At 42.2% G+C, this 17,028-nt stretch overlaps 1 protein-coding gene across 4 annotated transcripts; it reads right to left on the reverse strand.

The window, feature by feature from the left end:
- Positions 1-4,262: 4,262 nt before the first annotated feature.
- ENKUR (enkurin, TRPC channel interacting protein) lies at positions 4,263-16,474 on the reverse strand. Of its 4 annotated transcripts, none has more exons than XM_032957149.2 (6): positions 15,954-16,474; positions 14,441-14,541; positions 12,126-12,271; positions 11,117-11,367; positions 8,249-8,395; positions 4,263-5,748 (listed from the first exon to the last, which is right to left on the reverse strand). In XM_032957149.2, the coding sequence occupies exons 2-6, from the start codon at positions 14,521-14,523 to the stop codon at positions 5,575-5,577; spliced, it is 801 nt and encodes a 266-aa protein (XP_032813040.1). In that variant the 5' UTR covers positions 14,524-14,541; positions 15,954-16,474; the 3' UTR covers positions 4,263-5,574. The 4 variants fall into 4 exon arrangements, with proteins under 4 accessions (XP_032813040.1, XP_032813039.1, XP_032813041.1 ...); XM_032957148.2 differs by having other exon boundaries at positions 11,117-11,370; positions 15,971-16,473; XM_032957150.2 differs by having other exon boundaries at positions 11,117-11,346; positions 15,954-16,473.
- Between the last annotated feature and the right edge of the window lie 554 nt (positions 16,475-17,028).

The following is a 17,028-nucleotide window of genomic DNA, read 5'->3' on the forward strand; positions in this document are numbered from 1 at the left end:
TATTAGAAATTTAATGGACATGTCCCATGGTGTTAAAAGTGCAGTCTCCGACTGTATCTGTCCGGCCTTTTTTCATTTCTTTAGAACTGCTTTATATGTTTATTTTGTTGTCCTGCGCCCCCGCACCTTCCATTAACAAGGTTGGCTACGTACGGTGCGATAGAAGTTTAACATACATACATTGCCTCTATGTGCTAGGAAGGACAATTTCCTAAATGTCTGCCGATTGTACATACAATACATATGAATGCAATATTTTTTAACGAATGTGTTGAGTTTTTACTTTATTTTACATCAAACCTTCTATTCTTACGACACGCATTGCTTAAATGTTTAAATTCAGTTACATTAATCCTGCTATTTTAGCCGGGGGTTTCCCCACTCCGCCTACCCACGACGTCGGTTTTACAATAAATGCCCACGTATTTTCTAAACAAACAAATAAGGTTTTGTATTCTTGGTTCTTTCGGTAAAGTCACGTAGAAGAAAACAATAAAATAATAAAAATATATTCATATTCTTGGTTCTTTCGGTAAAGTCACGTGACTTTACCGAAAGAACCAAGAATATGAATCCCTGCAGTCACGAAAGCTTTAAATAAAAAAAATCAGGTTTTACCATTGAGTGTTAAGGACACGAAGCAATGGCAAATGAAACAACCTGGAGACTGACCCGCTACAGGATCGTCAACTGTTGCTCTACATTCACAGAATACCAGAATGCAAGGCACGCATACCTCTACACCGCACTGACAATGCATCAAAGTGAGTAGGGAGATCGTGCCGGACTAAAATTGTCTCTCTCTGAAATTATTATTAGACACACTTCGCCTGGCAAATGTACAAAGGCTTCAGAAAAAAAAACAGAATTTAAAACCGGCTGTATCAGCTGCATAGCAAGTCGGGGGTTCATTCATTCATCGAGTGGCGTTGACTTAAATCTCGTAAAAACCTCAATTTGCACGCGTGAGATTTGTGTTCATTACAATTGGCTCCCGTGACTCATGCAAAGTCTCTTAATTTCCACGACACCATGCACCGCAATGTCAAGTGAATAATTGGAACAAAATAATTGCTCTGAATCGCACAAATCCGTGGCGTCACGGGAGGGTATTGGAGTGTCGATCGTTGTACGTCGAATAGGTTTAATTGTAACAAAGGAAATCCAGGGCCGGATTAAGGTTCTTGTAAGGCCCCAGGCACTGCTGTTTCGTAGGCCTTCAGTGATAACTCTTTACAGCTGGCACTGCTGCTGCTGCCCAATGTTACTACCGCCGCTATCACTCCGCTCGTTTCTCATGCGGTACCTGGTCCAGCCGCTGGATAGATGTCGTTACTGCTGACACGTTCACTATTTAGTCTGTGCCCTCATTCGATGGAAGCGTGCTGTGTGCCGCAGATAAACAGATTTCATTTGAAATTTATTGAAAGAAAAAAACAAGGTAAGCCTAAAAATAAACTAAGCTAAAATTTCTTCAACTATTTTTTTTCAACGAATTGTGAAGGGGAGCGTTCTTTTTTTCCATCAACCAGAGGACAACGCCACCTTGTCTTCCCTTGCACTCCTCTATAATTGAGAATGAGATTGTGCGAAAAACACCATTTGAAGATGTTATTGCAAATTTTGCGATGAAAACAATCTCGAAAAGTCCTCATGTATCTCACCTTGTGAAAAAAAACGATTCACATGACTCCGCCTCTTTGTGTATACACTGCGCCTATCCTTGCGATATAAATATATTTATTTAAGAAGATATCTTGGTTAAAAAATGTAGCATACAAACAACAAAATACATAAAATTTTGATTTAAAGCTTTCGTGACTGCAGTAATTCATATTCTTAGTTTTTTCGGTAAAGTCACGTTGAAGAGAAACAACAAAATAACAAAATATATATAAAACAATAAAAAAAAAATTCTCACGACGTTTCGACCATAACTCAAACGGTTATCATCAGGTGTGATGATGATCATCAGGTGTGATGATGACCGTTTGAGTTATGGTCGAAACGTCGTGAGAATTTTTTATTGTTTTATATATATTTTGTTATTTTGTTGTTTCTCTTCAACGTGACTTTACCGAAAAAACTAAGAATATAAACAAAATACATGATTAAAAAAATGTCATAGGCTCATTAGTTTTTGTAGGCCCTCAGCAGTGCCTACTGTACCTGTTAGATAATACTGCCCTGAGGAATTCCCTCTTCAGAGTAAATGTACCTGTATACAGAATTTGCCAAGTAATTACAATCGACAAACTTGGCTTGAAAAGCCAGATATTTTAGAAACTAGATGATAAGACTGGAACACTGCAGTTGGTTATGATTTACACTTTTAGTTAGGAGCCTATTAAACAAAAATATAATATTTCTTTAGCAGTGATGCCCAAGCACAGATACAAAAAAAAGTCACCACTTTTATCATGATCGCTATTAGAACGTAAAGACTGCATACAGGAATACAACGACCAAGCAGACACAAAAAAACGAAACTATTTTACCTGGCAAAGCCCACTGAGCTATCTGGTCTCAAATAACTCGACGAAGTAGCCTATCATGTGGAAATGTATTGCAGCAAAATACTCTAAAAGCGTGATGTTGATTTTAAATGTGGAGGGGAAAACCGGAGGACCTGGAGAAAAATCCACGCGACCACGGGGGCAGAGACATGCAATCTCGATATTATACAGGCGTCAGGGTCACGAATCGAACCCACGACCTCTTTCATACCAGGCAAGGGATGTCTCGCCACCGCGGCACCCCAATATATGCGTACGTCCCATATCTCTCCCTCCACGTAAAACGTTTATATTTTTTACACAGCCCGGCCTTCTGGCAGTGCGTAATTTCAGCAATATTATACCGGCGCTATTCAGTATTTTGTTCAGTAATACGCGAACATTTGTAACGATTACTCTCTGACACAGAAGAGAGGGCAACGATGTTATGGAGAAATGTTACCCCCCCCCCCCACCACGAACGCAGATGTTTTAACATCTTCAAGTAATTGTTTCCCTTCTACGTGACTTTACCGAAAGAACCAAGAATAAGTAAAGTACTGTTTATCGGAACTACCATAGTGCTTTCCCAAGATTGCACTGACACCACTCACCCCAAACACTTTGACGCACTTGCTGCGTTACTGGTGGTGTTGCAAGTTTCTTGTTCCATTGTTTATGTCATGGAGCCGGTGTGGCCGACCCTAAAAATACCCAAGCTGCGTATAAACCGCTGGAACATCTTCATATTTGAATAAACCATATTTCTTTTGTTTGATATTTAGGTGTTTTGTGGGCGATTTCAAGCTACTGTTCTTGTCAAATATAAAAGTCAAGGGTTATTTATGGGCCTCAATCATTATAATGACTTATTGCCAGTGTAGACATGTATTTGAGAATGCGCTCGTGTAGACTCTATATGCTGTAGAGTTTCGTATTTTTCAATGTCCGCATGTGTTTGTGTTACTTAACACCCTGGCCCACCCCTGCAAACGAAGGTTCCCTGGTAAACAAAAAAACCCCTTAAAAACAATGGCGTTTAGCCATTTAACTTGTTGCTAAACATACCCAAGGAATGATTAACACTGGCTTAACAATTTGTTTGAAATTTTGCACGACGTGTTACAGTATACTTGATGCATGTGTAATGCGATGTTCGTGGTTAATTAATGTTTAAAGTCAGTGCCTCCCACGCTCCAATGAGCAATACTAACTTGAAATATTATGGAATATGTATCCTGAATGTGGAAACTCCACATAAGAACGTGCCCCAGTTACAGAATGTGGAAGCTCTACAGTCAACAATTGTTCTTGTGAGAGCCAGGAGTAACGATGATTGCTGTCGATGCTATGAGATATATAAAAAATTCCGTGACGATTGATCCACATTGTCAAACATAAATCGGCCATCATAAGCGGCCATGATCTATCCACTGCACCATGAGTATAATCCCGAGCTGTCAACATCCCGAACGGTCATGCAATGCGACAATCCATTTGGGCTCCCGTACTCAAGTTGATCTCACCGCTCCATCGCTTCGGTGGACGTCTCGGGCGACAATAACACATCAACAACGTTTTTACATATCAACAATTACATCAACAATGACAATAAGATACCAACAACAATGTGTAAGTTGAGTAAAACACGTATACTTTACCATGGGAATACTACAAATCGTTTTAGGTAGATTATTTATAAGTATAAATTAGAAAGTACTATTCACTCTCGATAAATGCTCTTAGAAAACGTGGTCTTTAAAGGTATTCAGATGAGTCAAATGGATGTTTTTATTTCCAGAGAAGTGATATAACACGTTTCGAGTAACCTTTTTAAATCAAAACAAATATTGTATACGTCTGCACAAGGCTTGAGTTGTTGAACCGCTTGCAATACACTGTATATACGTTATCAATATCACATAGTTTATCTGCATAAGCTTACAGATGTTATCTATTACCAGCCCACTGGTAGTACCGGGAATTCCATTTATGCCCCATGATGAGGATAGTCACTGTACAAGACAATGTTGAACTTCTTTTGCACCGTACGTAGCCAACCATGCTAATCGGAGGTGCGGTGGGGGTACCAAACTAATCGCTGTATATTACCTATGGCATATGTAATCATTAATATGGACATTGACAAAGAAAACAGATTGTAAGCAAGAGGCATCGCGACCGCTAAGAAAAGTAATCGGGCTTGGGAAGGACACATCACTAGAAGGGACAATGGCCGGTGGTTGAGACGAACTTGGAGTGGCAGCCAAAGTGACAATCATTTCTTGATCCTCGCAGAATGAAAACCCGAGTCAAGCCTCCAACCACGCTTCACATTTGCAACCTTCCAAGTGCAAGTTGTGCGTTACAACCACAGGGCCACTTGGTCCGTAAAATCTATTTTTGGCTGGTGCAATGCGAACAATGCAGTTGCATACACTGATGCAACCAAAGTCATCCGGTGGGTAAAGTATTTGCTGCTCAGCCAAAATTCTTAGAATGTGTGCTATTCACATGCTGGTTGAGGGTCAATTCCTGCACGACGGATCGCTCTGCCTTTTAATGCAGAGATTGGTGGAAAAGTGCACATGGCGCTCTGCCAGGCTTAAGTTCTCCACCAGCATGTGAGTCACACTCAATATGTTTCAGGCAGATTTTTGCCAATCTGCATGGTCACTCCGTTGGGGATTTTATTTACCACATGTAAAACAGATCTCCTCTGATTGGAGGGATGGTACCACAAGTCTGCCCTCTTATGTCTGAACCAAGAACTCAAACTTATTCTGGAAAATAAGTCTGAGCACTTTTGGAGAAAACTTCCAAGGTTTCACAAATATCCAACCAAAATTTAACACAGGTAAATCAATGTAAATGTTTATTCAGCCATACATAGCATGCTTAACACTCATGTAATATTTGTGTTCTGATGAGTACATCTAATGAGTTAAATGTCTAATAAATCTATTGAGTTTAAGGAGTATTGTTGGCTATAAGCCGCGTAAGCCTACATTTGTTCAATCATAGATGATGGAAACCTCTGTGCCAATGGCTCGTGTTTTGGCCCTTGGACCTTGTGCACTCATTTGTTGGTGACGTAAATGATTTTGTGGCGGTCGATGAGCTCGATGTCTCTCTCCAGCTGCTTCATCTCCATCTCCAGGCGCTCCTTGCGATGCTTCTTGGGGGCTGTGTCGGTCACAACCGACAGTCCCTGGTACTGGCGATGCAGCTCATCCCAGTTCTGCTTCAGGCCCTGCATGCATAATCAGCACGATAAGCACAGCATTTCATTGGGGTTGGTGTATCACACACCGATGAAGCCTTCATGGAGGCACTCGGCTGCTTGACAATTTCCATGTAAATTTGGTAACGTAAGTAAAAAAAGACACAGCCTTTTGTCAATACACCTCCTCACATCGTGTTTGTCGTGGGCATTGTTTAACCATAATTTAACACGCTGATCCATGCAGGCTGGTTAAGGGGGGCCGGTTAGAAAATTACACCCTACCGATGTTTGCCGTGGCCAGGAATTGAACCCAGTATTCCTGGGTACATAGCACAGTGCACTTACCACTGCACCATCGCTCCACTATAATTCTATCCACGCATAATTGGAGTGTTCCGCTCTTATATGAGTAAAACTTTCTCAAGCTAATCCTGTCTCCCCCTACATGAACAAATATTATAACATCCTAATGCAGGGCCCTCCATAATACTGTTTATTTTTATTGCAGCTTTAAGGTCCTATGGGTGTGGCTGGGTATCCTACTGGTCAATGCACTTGCATAAAATCAACGGTTTAAATTTAACCGTCGCACAGAAATGTCTGCAGACAATTATTTTAATATACAATGCTGTAAAGTAAATGACTTTCCAATGTATTTTAGAATAATAGGATATCGCACTCCACCCTAACAGTTCAACATGTAACCGAAAATGTAATTGTAAACAATATAAGGTTTCCAGGACTCCCTAGAAAAGTAATGTTAATGTCTCTAAACTATTTACTAACATTGCTTTTATGACGCTGTGCTAGGTGTTATCAAGTGACACGACCTGGACTGTCTTGCCAATCCTTGGACATTGGACTTAGAAGAAACGCACACACCTTCTGAACTCATGGTCTCGATCTAAACATATGGTAAACATTTTGATTTAAAGCTTTCGTGACTGCAGGGATTCATATTCTTGGTTCTTTCGGTAAAGTCACATAGAAGGGAAACAATAAAATAATAAAAATATAAAACAATAAAATTCTCACGACGTTTCGACTGCAACACAAGCAATCATCATCAGGTGTGAAAACCACAGCAAGAATTTTTTTTCAAATTTTCTTGCTGTGGTTTTCACACCAAGAATATATGGTAAACATGTTATCCCAAATGTTTGCAGAAGGAAACATTTTATCATGTATGCTGTATGGGTCAATTGCAACGCAAAATTGTCATACAACGCAGGACCAACTTTGCTATGTTTGACAAACATCTCTAATTGAAAGTGTGCAGCTTAAATAAATATAATACATTGGTGACAAAACAGTACAATAGTTTAATGCCAGAGTTTCAAGCCTCAAGATTAAAAAATACGCAAAGAGGTTCTTATCTCGAAATGGAGCATGATGTGTATCAAAGCTCAGTTATCAACAAAGAGAAAATTTATATTTTAAAGTTATTTGCGTGAAAAGTGAAGAGATATTACTTGCAAAGTAATTTCCCATTGTGAGGTATTGTTTTGCTGTCTATGGTGGCTTTGCGGAATATAAACACATTTGCTCAGAGCCACAACACAAATAATATACATTTAGGATATGCACTTTTGGGTAGTGACATGGCATATGGAAGCAGTTCTCAACTGGGGGTACATGGAAATTTCCCAGGGGGTACATGAGGTGATTTATAAATGTGTGAAATAATATGATACATGAGTCATTGGTGAATAATTATATAAGAATTTGCAAATATAAAATAACGATACTATTGAAATCCATATGGTAACTTGGAATGATATAAAAGACCTTTTGAAAAGTATTGATTGTAAACAATGCGGTTTCCACGGGTAACCAGCGAGCGCGAACAAATTACGTCACACATTTTTTAAAATGTTATTCGCTTGCAGTTACCCGCTAGTTAGGACACCTCACAAAATGGACAATTTAAAATATTGATGCTCATTAATTCCTACATTTATTTCTCAGACAACCATATTGGGTCAGACAAGGGGGGGGGGGTAACTCGGCTGAAACAAAATTCAACAAGGGAGGTAACAGTAGCCAAAAAAGGTTGTAACCACTGGCCTAGGGGCAGTGCGTTTGCCACTTATTGCAAAGGTTCACGGTTCGATTCCTGCGGCCGCCGTGGTTAATCCTGCAGGTGTAAGCAACCACAGTTTTTCACGCTCTGTATGCTTTGCAGTGGACGTTAAAGATCACACGACAACATTTGCAAGAGTAGGCCATTGTGTGCTGGGCGTCATGGTCCAAGTCAGTAATGATTTCACATATATTTTATCCATCAGAGCTATATTAGAGGAAGTACATGAAAAAGTAACAGTATATGATGGGTATTTAAAGGATTTGGTGAATTGGTTGAGCCCATTAAACACACGATAATTGGCATCCTGGATGAACCACCAGTGGCTGCCCAGATTCAAACCCAAAACACTTAAAACGGTCATCTAACTCCTGCTTGCAATGTGGCCCCAAGAGCACGAGTGTGAGGTAGTGTGTATGGATCTGGCCATCTCCAATCGATTACCTGCAGCATGCTGCTCCTCTCGTGCTCCGACAGCTGGTTCAAGGCCCCACGACGCAAACGCTCGCGCACGTACGCGTCATACTCCTCCTGCGCCTGCCGCATCTCCTCGTTGCGCCTGACGATGTACTCCGGAACCTGGCCGTACTCCTGTGGGATGCGAGTGGACGTTCATGCTAAGGTGGTGTTTGCTAAGAAACTCAACGAAATAGTAACCAAATCACGATTAAAGTTATAATGATTGCTATTGTGATATGGCTAAACAGGTGCAAGGATATTGCATGACTTTATTTGCGTGTTCTTGTTTAATGGGCAAAGCTTAATGAAGAGCAATAACCAATATGGCATGTTTAGGTCACATTTCAGGTATCCCTCACTTTATGCAGTAGATGCCTTCCAACAAAAGAGCTCACAAAGCACCACCTCACGAGACCGATGCCTGCCGAGTAGTGTATACAGTCCACACACAATGTTGTCCCACGTCCGACCGTATAGCCGCATCTGAGTGAATCCCGACCCCATATAGAGAATTTTGCGTTGAAATAGGTTATCCGCATGTACGCAAAATTGCACAGAATGTAAAAATAGTATGCAATGGTATGTCTTGACGTCGCAAAGCTCAGATGATGAATTGATAGAATTTTGCATAGTCAAATGAAATCAGAGTTTTTTTTCACTGTGTTTAGCTCCTTTGACAACCCTGCAACAGCGGTGGAAATTCCAAATTCCAATTATAAGTGCTATTTCAATAGGACAACCACTGTTAACTTCCCAGGACCAACTTAAATGAGCATCTTGTAAAATAAAGATATCTAGTCAGGTACCATTGCTGAAAAATGTTCAACTCGAAATCTGCACATTGCGAAATGAACATCTGAAGATTACGAGCTGAAATAAACGAGGAATAATTCGTTAAATCTTTGTTGTTTATACTGAGCCAGTGGTGGAAGTTTTGTGTTTCGATTAGCACAGTTGTCCACGTACGGTGTGAAAGAAGTTCAACATACATACATTATCGTGGCGACTAGTCCCTCCGTAATCATACAAATCTTAACTTCCCACAAACTAGTGCTTATTTTATCAACCCCAGATGGAGGAGTCGACATATAATCAGTATTTGAACTCATGATTGTGAGCCAGGTGCTTTTCAGCCCCAGGTAGGATGATTTGCATCTTGACTTAAAGCTTTCGTGACTGCAGGAATTAATATTCTTTGGGTCTTTCGGTAAAGTCACGTACTGTAGATAGGTTCAAAGAAAATAACAAAATAGCAGAAAACTACGACATTTCGATCGCAACACAAGCGGTCGTCATCAGGAAAAGGATGTCGACCACTTGTGTTGCGATCAAAACGTCGTAGTTTTTATTTTATTTGAACCTATCGACGTGACTTTAACGGAAGACCCAAAGAATAGGATGATTTGACTCAACTTATTTTAAGATTTACATTTTATACGTTTGTCCATTTTATCTTCTCTATTGACGTGTCGTACATTTCAGCAAGGATACCGAAGGTACAGTATAAATGGTGCCATGTGAGTAACATGCCATTGTTCCCGAGTATTTTTTAACCCACTTCACTACTGAATCACAGAAGTTGACCTTTGATAAATGTATTTGTACCATTTGGTGGTGACCTGAACTTCCTCCTTTTATTTTTTTTAGTGCACTTGTTTAAACAGAAATTTCACACTGAGTCTAACAACTCTTATTCAAGAAGGTCCTGCCAAGTTTTCACAGGAGGAGTGATGATTGCTACGTAGATTCCAATTGAGAAATGTGTGGTTAATTTTACAAATGTGGACCATGATGCTGGCACACAATGGCGTACTTTTGTGAATTATACCATTGGATCTTTAACGTCCAATCTTAAGTAGACGCTGCACATTTTGAGAGTTGATACACCCGCAGCATTAATCGCTAATGCGTTAGCGGTGGGCTATTTTTTTTATTTTCCATCGAGAGTTGTGAGTCAATAATTGTTGATAATGTATGTGAAATAGAATGGTTGATATGCTGTTTCATGTAAAATATGCTGCAAAAAATGCTGGATTTTTTTAAAACGCATAAATGTGAAAATATACATTTGGTTTATTTTACACAATTTTGCATGAATTATTCAACAAAACATTGAGGTGAGGTGATTGGGGAGCTCACTCAGTCAGCACTTTTGAGATCCTGGTTTTGAACCCAGTGACCTGAGATTAAACCGTGTTCTCAGTTGTAGCGACTCAATGATCTGAGCTGTTTCACAAATTACTTCACAAAATGACAATTAAAAAATGTTGATTTGACTGCCATGCGATTAATATTTCTCAAACAGGGCATGTGGGAAAATGCAGCACCGCTAGTGTGGATAAGAAGTCACTTAAAAGGACATCAATAATTATGTCGTATCACCTTCTGCAGACTATTCTATAATAAAGGATGAGGCCCGACTCAGCTAGATTTACAAATTGACATTTCTTTGTATTATGACATGAGGAAAAGACGGAAAAATGTTTTGGAATAGTTTAAATGTCAACAATTATCATATAACATAAAAACATCATGTTAAGTTATTCATGTAAAAACTAAATAATACCTATAGTTTGAAAGAGAAAATTAATGCAAACAGTTTGTTAAATGGCAATCAAAAACATTTAAATGGATCTAGAATAAGCCAAATAAAAAATATATATATTAGCCTGGCGGTTTTTCGGTGTAATCATTATAGACCCAACTAAGATCATTAACTCTCTATACTTGAAAACCCAGTTTAATCACCATTGGCTGCCCAGGTTGGAACCCAGCATCTCATTGGTGCCGGCTCAGTGCTCGGACACGACACTAGTCCCATCAGCCGCCCAGCAACCCGTAACTTCCACTCACTTTCTTGTGCACGAACTTGGGCACGAGCCCCGAGGGCTCCAACGGCTGGCGATCACCTCTCTTCGTGTCCACCAAGGTGGGCTGCGGGCGGCGTGGGACCGCTGTGATCACGTCCACGGCGTTGGTGTTGACAAAGTCCTTCCTGGAGTGGAGGCCCATGGGCGGCCTCTCGTCATGCCCTGGCACTCGTGGTCGCCGCCTCCCCTCGTCCGGATAATGGAAGGGCCTCTCTGCGACAGGGGTCACACCACCTTCTTGTGGCCACCGTCGAGACGGGTGGTGCACATCGAGGCAGCTTTAAGGAAACAATCAAGACTGCTTCACAATTGTTTTCGTGAGGTGGAGCAGTCCCACGAGACAATCTCACATGCCTGCAATACTTTGCTTTCGTGGAGGACACAGATGTGCTCTATGTGCAAATAATTCCCAACTAGCAGTGGGCTAATAGATGACCTGCATACAGTAGTACAGCAAGGAAGTTAATAAGTGCTCTGGTTTCCTCCCAAATGCAAATAATCCTAAATTCATTTGCCAGATAGGATTAAACCATGTACCAGAAGACGTTGTTAATTAGATCATGTGGTCAACTGAGATACATGAATCAGAATCATTGATACTGCCAAATAAATGGAAAAAAGGGTTATAGTTAGACAAGAGTAGCATGCGGATCAGGCAACAAAAACAAGAGACAATATATTTACTGATAAGAAAAGTAAATGCGCTTAGGCAGGACATGTCACTAAAAGAGATTACAGCTGATATCCTGGTGACAGAATGCACCTTAGAAGCTGACCACGATAGAGATAAAGTGATGAGAGCAGACCATGCACAGGAGACAGTCGGAACACAGCGCCGCGATACTAAGAGATGATGGCAGTGTGGACAGAGGAATAGGTAGACAATGCCTCGTGAGAATGATTACATAATCATAATTAAAGTATATGAAATGTGAATGAATGGGAAAATCAGAGAATGGTGTCCAGCCCTCTGAGCAAAGTGTAGCACTCACTCTCAGGCAGAACAGCATCCCGGGAGTGCTTATGGAGGTATCCCTGTGGAGATGGCACCTCAACCTTGGCTGGACCCATTGTGCGCTGGCCCTTCTTCCTCTCATTGGCCTCCAGGCGGACTGACTCTCGGAACCTGGACATGTACCTGAACGCACGGAGGAGACCGGGCGGCTCAGTGAGCTAATGAACATAATATCTGAGCAGGAAGCCTACACAGCTGACATCCTAGGTTGAAATCCATCCGGTCAGCTTCAATTATATGTGTATATACACCTGACAATCGCTCCTCACGGATTCGCAGTTGCATGCTATTTTTTTTACCAACAAAAATTTGGAAAGCACTTGGATGCGGTTTGCAGCAGCACAGGTTGAGGAGCAAGGATTTTGAAGGTGGCATTGTATATTGTTCTAACTTGCTGACCCACCCATAGTGGACATCTGTGAAAAAGAGACTCCACACACAACTCACGCTTCTGTACAGCCGTGCTCTGATTGGCTGTGGAAAGGGAGCCATTTATTTCGGGACACAATACCGCGTGCTCCCGTACAAAACAACAGACTGCGGGGGGCTACCTTGCTTCTCCCTCCTTTATCAATAAAACGTTAAAGTTATGAAAAACTCTGCATGAACAAAATTTGTAGTCCAGCATCTGCCCTACCCACTGGTACATTTTTGGGTCTTTGGACCAGATCTGAGTTAAAAGTGAGATGGAGTCTGACCCTGATGACCCTCCACCACCCTCTCCCCGCAATAAACTACAATCACTCTACACCATCGCCTGAGTGTTCCTAACTACCAGCCTGCAATGGTGAAAACATCACTTATGTACATAGCTTCCTGTTGCATAATTATAGAGTATTTAATTCCTTATTTCAGGTTAATCTGTGCAGTGGTGAGATAGGAGTGAGAATGACTTCACAGATTCACTCTACATGACCTTTTCTCAGAATGCATCTCCTGCGCAGAGTGAGGGTCGGGTGTATGTACGGCTCATTTTTTTTATTCACTGCTGGACAAGTCCATCTGTGAGGGTCACGGGGGAGTTATTTGACCACGATTCACCATGCTGATAAGTTGTGGTTGATGAAAGTTGGGGGACATTGTTGTGGGAGCACAAAAGTACAATGGATCCATTACATTTTTTATGGGTTAGATCGCTTAAATATGTGTCGTTATACCCGCCACCACCCGGTCTTCAATACACAACTCTGCCTGTTGCCTGATGATGCTGGTTGTAATTAACGGCGAAAAGTCGTACTCGAACTGTAAATGTTGTGGGTTTACTCTCCAACACACCGGTGTGCTGAACTAGTAACGCATTGGCATGTTTTGTTTACGTGACAAACCTTACTAATTGGCTGTGTCGGGTGGTGGCGGGTTTAACGACGCATTTATACTTACGCGATCTAACTTAAAAACAACTTATGGATAATATTTGTCGCCAAAAGCCTACTCCTACGCGTTAAACTCCTACAACGGATGTTGCTGCACTGCCCTCTGTTGACCACCACGCGGCACCATTTGCAATGAAATACGGAAGGTGTAATCTTGGTATCAATCCAGTCACCGTTGGCTTCAGAAAAAGCTTAATAATACATTATATTCATTTAGTTTTCAATTACCTTTGTCATACTCCAGCTATGGGAAATACCTGGATTTTGAAAATCAGGTTTGAACTGAAAGCCAAAGCGGAGACATGAGCACAGGCGAGATGTGGTCCCGAAGGTGATTCAGTGCGAGCACAGCAAGCGGCACAAATACAATGTATGATGTCTTTAATATACTTAGAGGCCGTAGCCATGGAGTCAAAATTGGGGGGGTACCAAATCTTCCAGGGGGTCCGGGGGTCCCCCCCCCCCAGAAAAAAAATCGAAATTTGAAAACGAATTTCCTGCCTAAAATATTAAAAAAATTCACTAACACATGGCATGGAATTGTATTTATTTTTTACAACATCTAATAGTGTATTGTATTACATTGCTCTGTTTTTTTCTTTTTTACCTTTTCTCGTTTCAATGTATGTAATAGCAGAGATTAGGGATTAATAAAATACAACCATAACCACAATCATATAAACATAAAGCTATTTTATAGCGATATATTGGGGGGGACATTTTGAGCATATTTGAATATTGGGGGGGATGTGTCCCCCCCAATATATATTATAATTACGGCCTTGATATACTTGCCTGTCAGCTAGCTTAATGTTGCATCCTCCCTCACTGACACCACACAGCATGCTTTGGGGGGTTTACGATGTTACATGGGTTCTAGCGAGCACTGCTTATTTGCAAGCGCCAGGTGACTCCTTACCTGGCTGGCTTCTCCGGAGTCACTTCTTCCCGCGGAATCAGATTGTACACACTCTCCTCTTGACGGTTCATCGTGGTCATCATAGTGTCCGCCTGTGTCCCCTGTATGAAGCACAACAATCGGACACACACACAATGTTGATGCGATGTTGTTGTTGTTGAGGTGGATATTTCTAAAGGCGTTCTGTTGGAAGCTGTGTACAAGTGCTAATGGCAAGACCTATGTATTGCTTAGCTGATAGGTATAGCACATGTTATATTTCGTGTGCTTAACACGTAGGCTTTCGCGACTAATATCCATAATACAGATTTTTTGGGGGATTTGATCGCGTAAATATATAAATGTTGTGTCGTTAAACCTGCCACCACCCGACACAGCCAACTAGTAAGGGTTTGTCACGTAAACAGAACGTGCCAATTCGTTACGAGTACAGCAAAGCCACAAACATTATACAATCAATTGTAAATATTATGTTGTGGCATAATATCGTAAACAAAAACGCTGTATTATGGATATATTTATTGTGATAATACACTACTTTAGAATACAGGGTTGTTCCAATGGCGCAGAATGCCGGACAGAGGACACACCGCGAAAGAAGGGCGTTCTTCGTCACCGATATGTCGTGCTGAGGGTGAACGAAAATCTAACGATACAGTATAAGAAAACAGAAGTATAAACAACACAAATATGTTGGGCCAAGCGACAACACAGGCGTGGAAGGGATCCAATAAACCAAGCAAGGCAACGTGGTAAAGAGATCGACGAGAGGCAAGTGTTGAGATTGAGTGGGAGCGGTAACAACTCGCTAGAGATAACCCTGGCGAATATAATATATGTTGGTAATCATTGCGTTCGACTGCGATATAATAATGCAGCAGACGAAGATTGTACTGTATAGTTTACTATACAGCAGTATGTATATGTGTTACTATTGCGATCAGTGTAGTTTATAACCATAGTAACAAGTGCAGTTTACTGTTTTATTGTAAATACTGTACGTAATTACAATAGTGTCTTATAAAGTCGTATTCAGAAGTATAACAAAGCAAACTCTACAAAAAAATGTACTTGTCACCGTAACACTGTGATTGCTGTAATAATATAATTACTGTGCAGTAGTTTACTTTCACGTACTTTTACCACAGTACTGTATAGTAAACGCCGCAAAATAGTTGTAGTGAACTCCAGTACCGTAGAATTAACCATATTGTACCAAAGCAATCACTGTCGTGTAATTAACTGCAGTAGATTACCTTGGCAATAGTGGTAGCTAGTAGGGAAGCTTACAACACTATGGTATATTAAACTGTGTAGATTCGTCATTATACGATACCACGGTTAACGGCAGAGTAACCGCTATAGCTTACCACACTTAATTCTATCGTAAATTAACGCGAATTTACCACGTCAAAAATCTGCACTCATCACCACTGCTGCAACAGCGCGTATCAAGAATCCTGCACGGGATTGCAAGAGCATTTAAAATAAAATACAATAACACAATACATACCGTAGCAAGCTACACACCTGCAGGCGCTGTACTCTACCAGTGGGTCTTGTCGATGTCCCTGCTGTCGAGGGGTTAAGTAGAGGCTACAACTATATAGGGGTTACGTACAGGCCTAGTACTACAACTATATAGGGGTTGTTAAGTCCAGGCCTAGTACTACAACTACCGAGGGGTTGTTGCTGCAGAGGGCTTGTTAAGTACAGGCCTAGGGCTACTATATAGGGGTTGTTAAGTCCAGGCCTAGTACTACAACTGTAGAGGGGTTAAGTTCAGGCCCAGTACTACAACTACCGAGGGGCTGTTGCTGCAGAGGGGGTGTGAGGTGTAGGCACAGCACTATCGTACACCTGGAGCGAGGTTGTTGCTGCAGGGGGGTTAAGTCCGGGCGCAGGACTACAACGCGCTGGCTGTTGCTAGGCGACGCGTTGCTAAGGCGCCGCCGTTGCTAGGGACGCGTTGCATTTGGTAGACCGCATAGAGCGGTGGGCGCAGTGGTCAGAGCGCTGGCTGACGCCGGTGGGCGCGTGAGATCTGAACTGCTTCTGTGGGCTCCACCCACCAACTCACCCCCCTACCCACTCACCCCCCTACCCACTCACCCCCCTACCCACTCACCCCCCCACCCACTCACCCCCCTACCCACTCACCCCCCTACCCACTCACCCCCCTACCCACTCACCCCCCTACCCACTCACCCCCCTACCCACTCACCCCCCCCACCAACTCACCCCCCTACCCACTCACCCCCCTACCCACTCACCCCCCTACCCACTCACCCCCCCCACCAACTCACCCCCCTACCCACTCACCCCCCTACCCACTCACCCCCCTACCCACTCACCCCCCTACCCACTCACCCCCCCACCCACTCACCCCCCTACCCACTCACCCCCCTACCCCTCTACCCACTCACCCACACACCCACTCACCCCCCTACCCACTCATCCACTCACCCCCCACCCCTCTACCCACTCACCCACACACCCACTCACCCCCCCACCCACTCACCCCCCTACCCACTCACCCCCCCTACCCCTCTACCCACTCACCCACACACCCACTCACCCCTCTACCC

Source organism: Petromyzon marinus, chromosome 19 (genome assembly GCF_048934315.1).
Source record: "Petromyzon marinus isolate PM22_M1 ecotype Great Lakes invasive population chromosome 19, UKy_Petmar_22M1.pri1.0, whole genome shotgun sequence".
In the NCBI taxonomy this organism is placed as follows: domain Eukaryota; kingdom Metazoa; phylum Chordata; class Hyperoartia; order Petromyzontiformes; family Petromyzontidae; genus Petromyzon; species Petromyzon marinus.

What these genes read in the sequence shown, in the direction of transcription:
- ENKUR (XM_032957148.2), bottom strand. Translation starts at nt 14,523, where the DNA reads ATGATGACCACGATGAACCGTCAAGAGGAGAGTGTGTACAATCTGATT. An exon ending in GGATGCTGTTCTGCCTGAGA is followed by an intron (nt 11,371 to 12,125) that starts GTGAGTGCTACA and finishes GGTGGCCACAAG; the next exon opens with AAGGTGGTGTGACCCCTGTC. An exon ending in CCAAGTTCGTGCACAAGAAA is followed by an intron (nt 8,396 to 11,116) that starts GTGAGTGGAAGT and finishes CGCATCCCACAG; the next exon opens with GAGTACGGCCAGGTTCCGGA.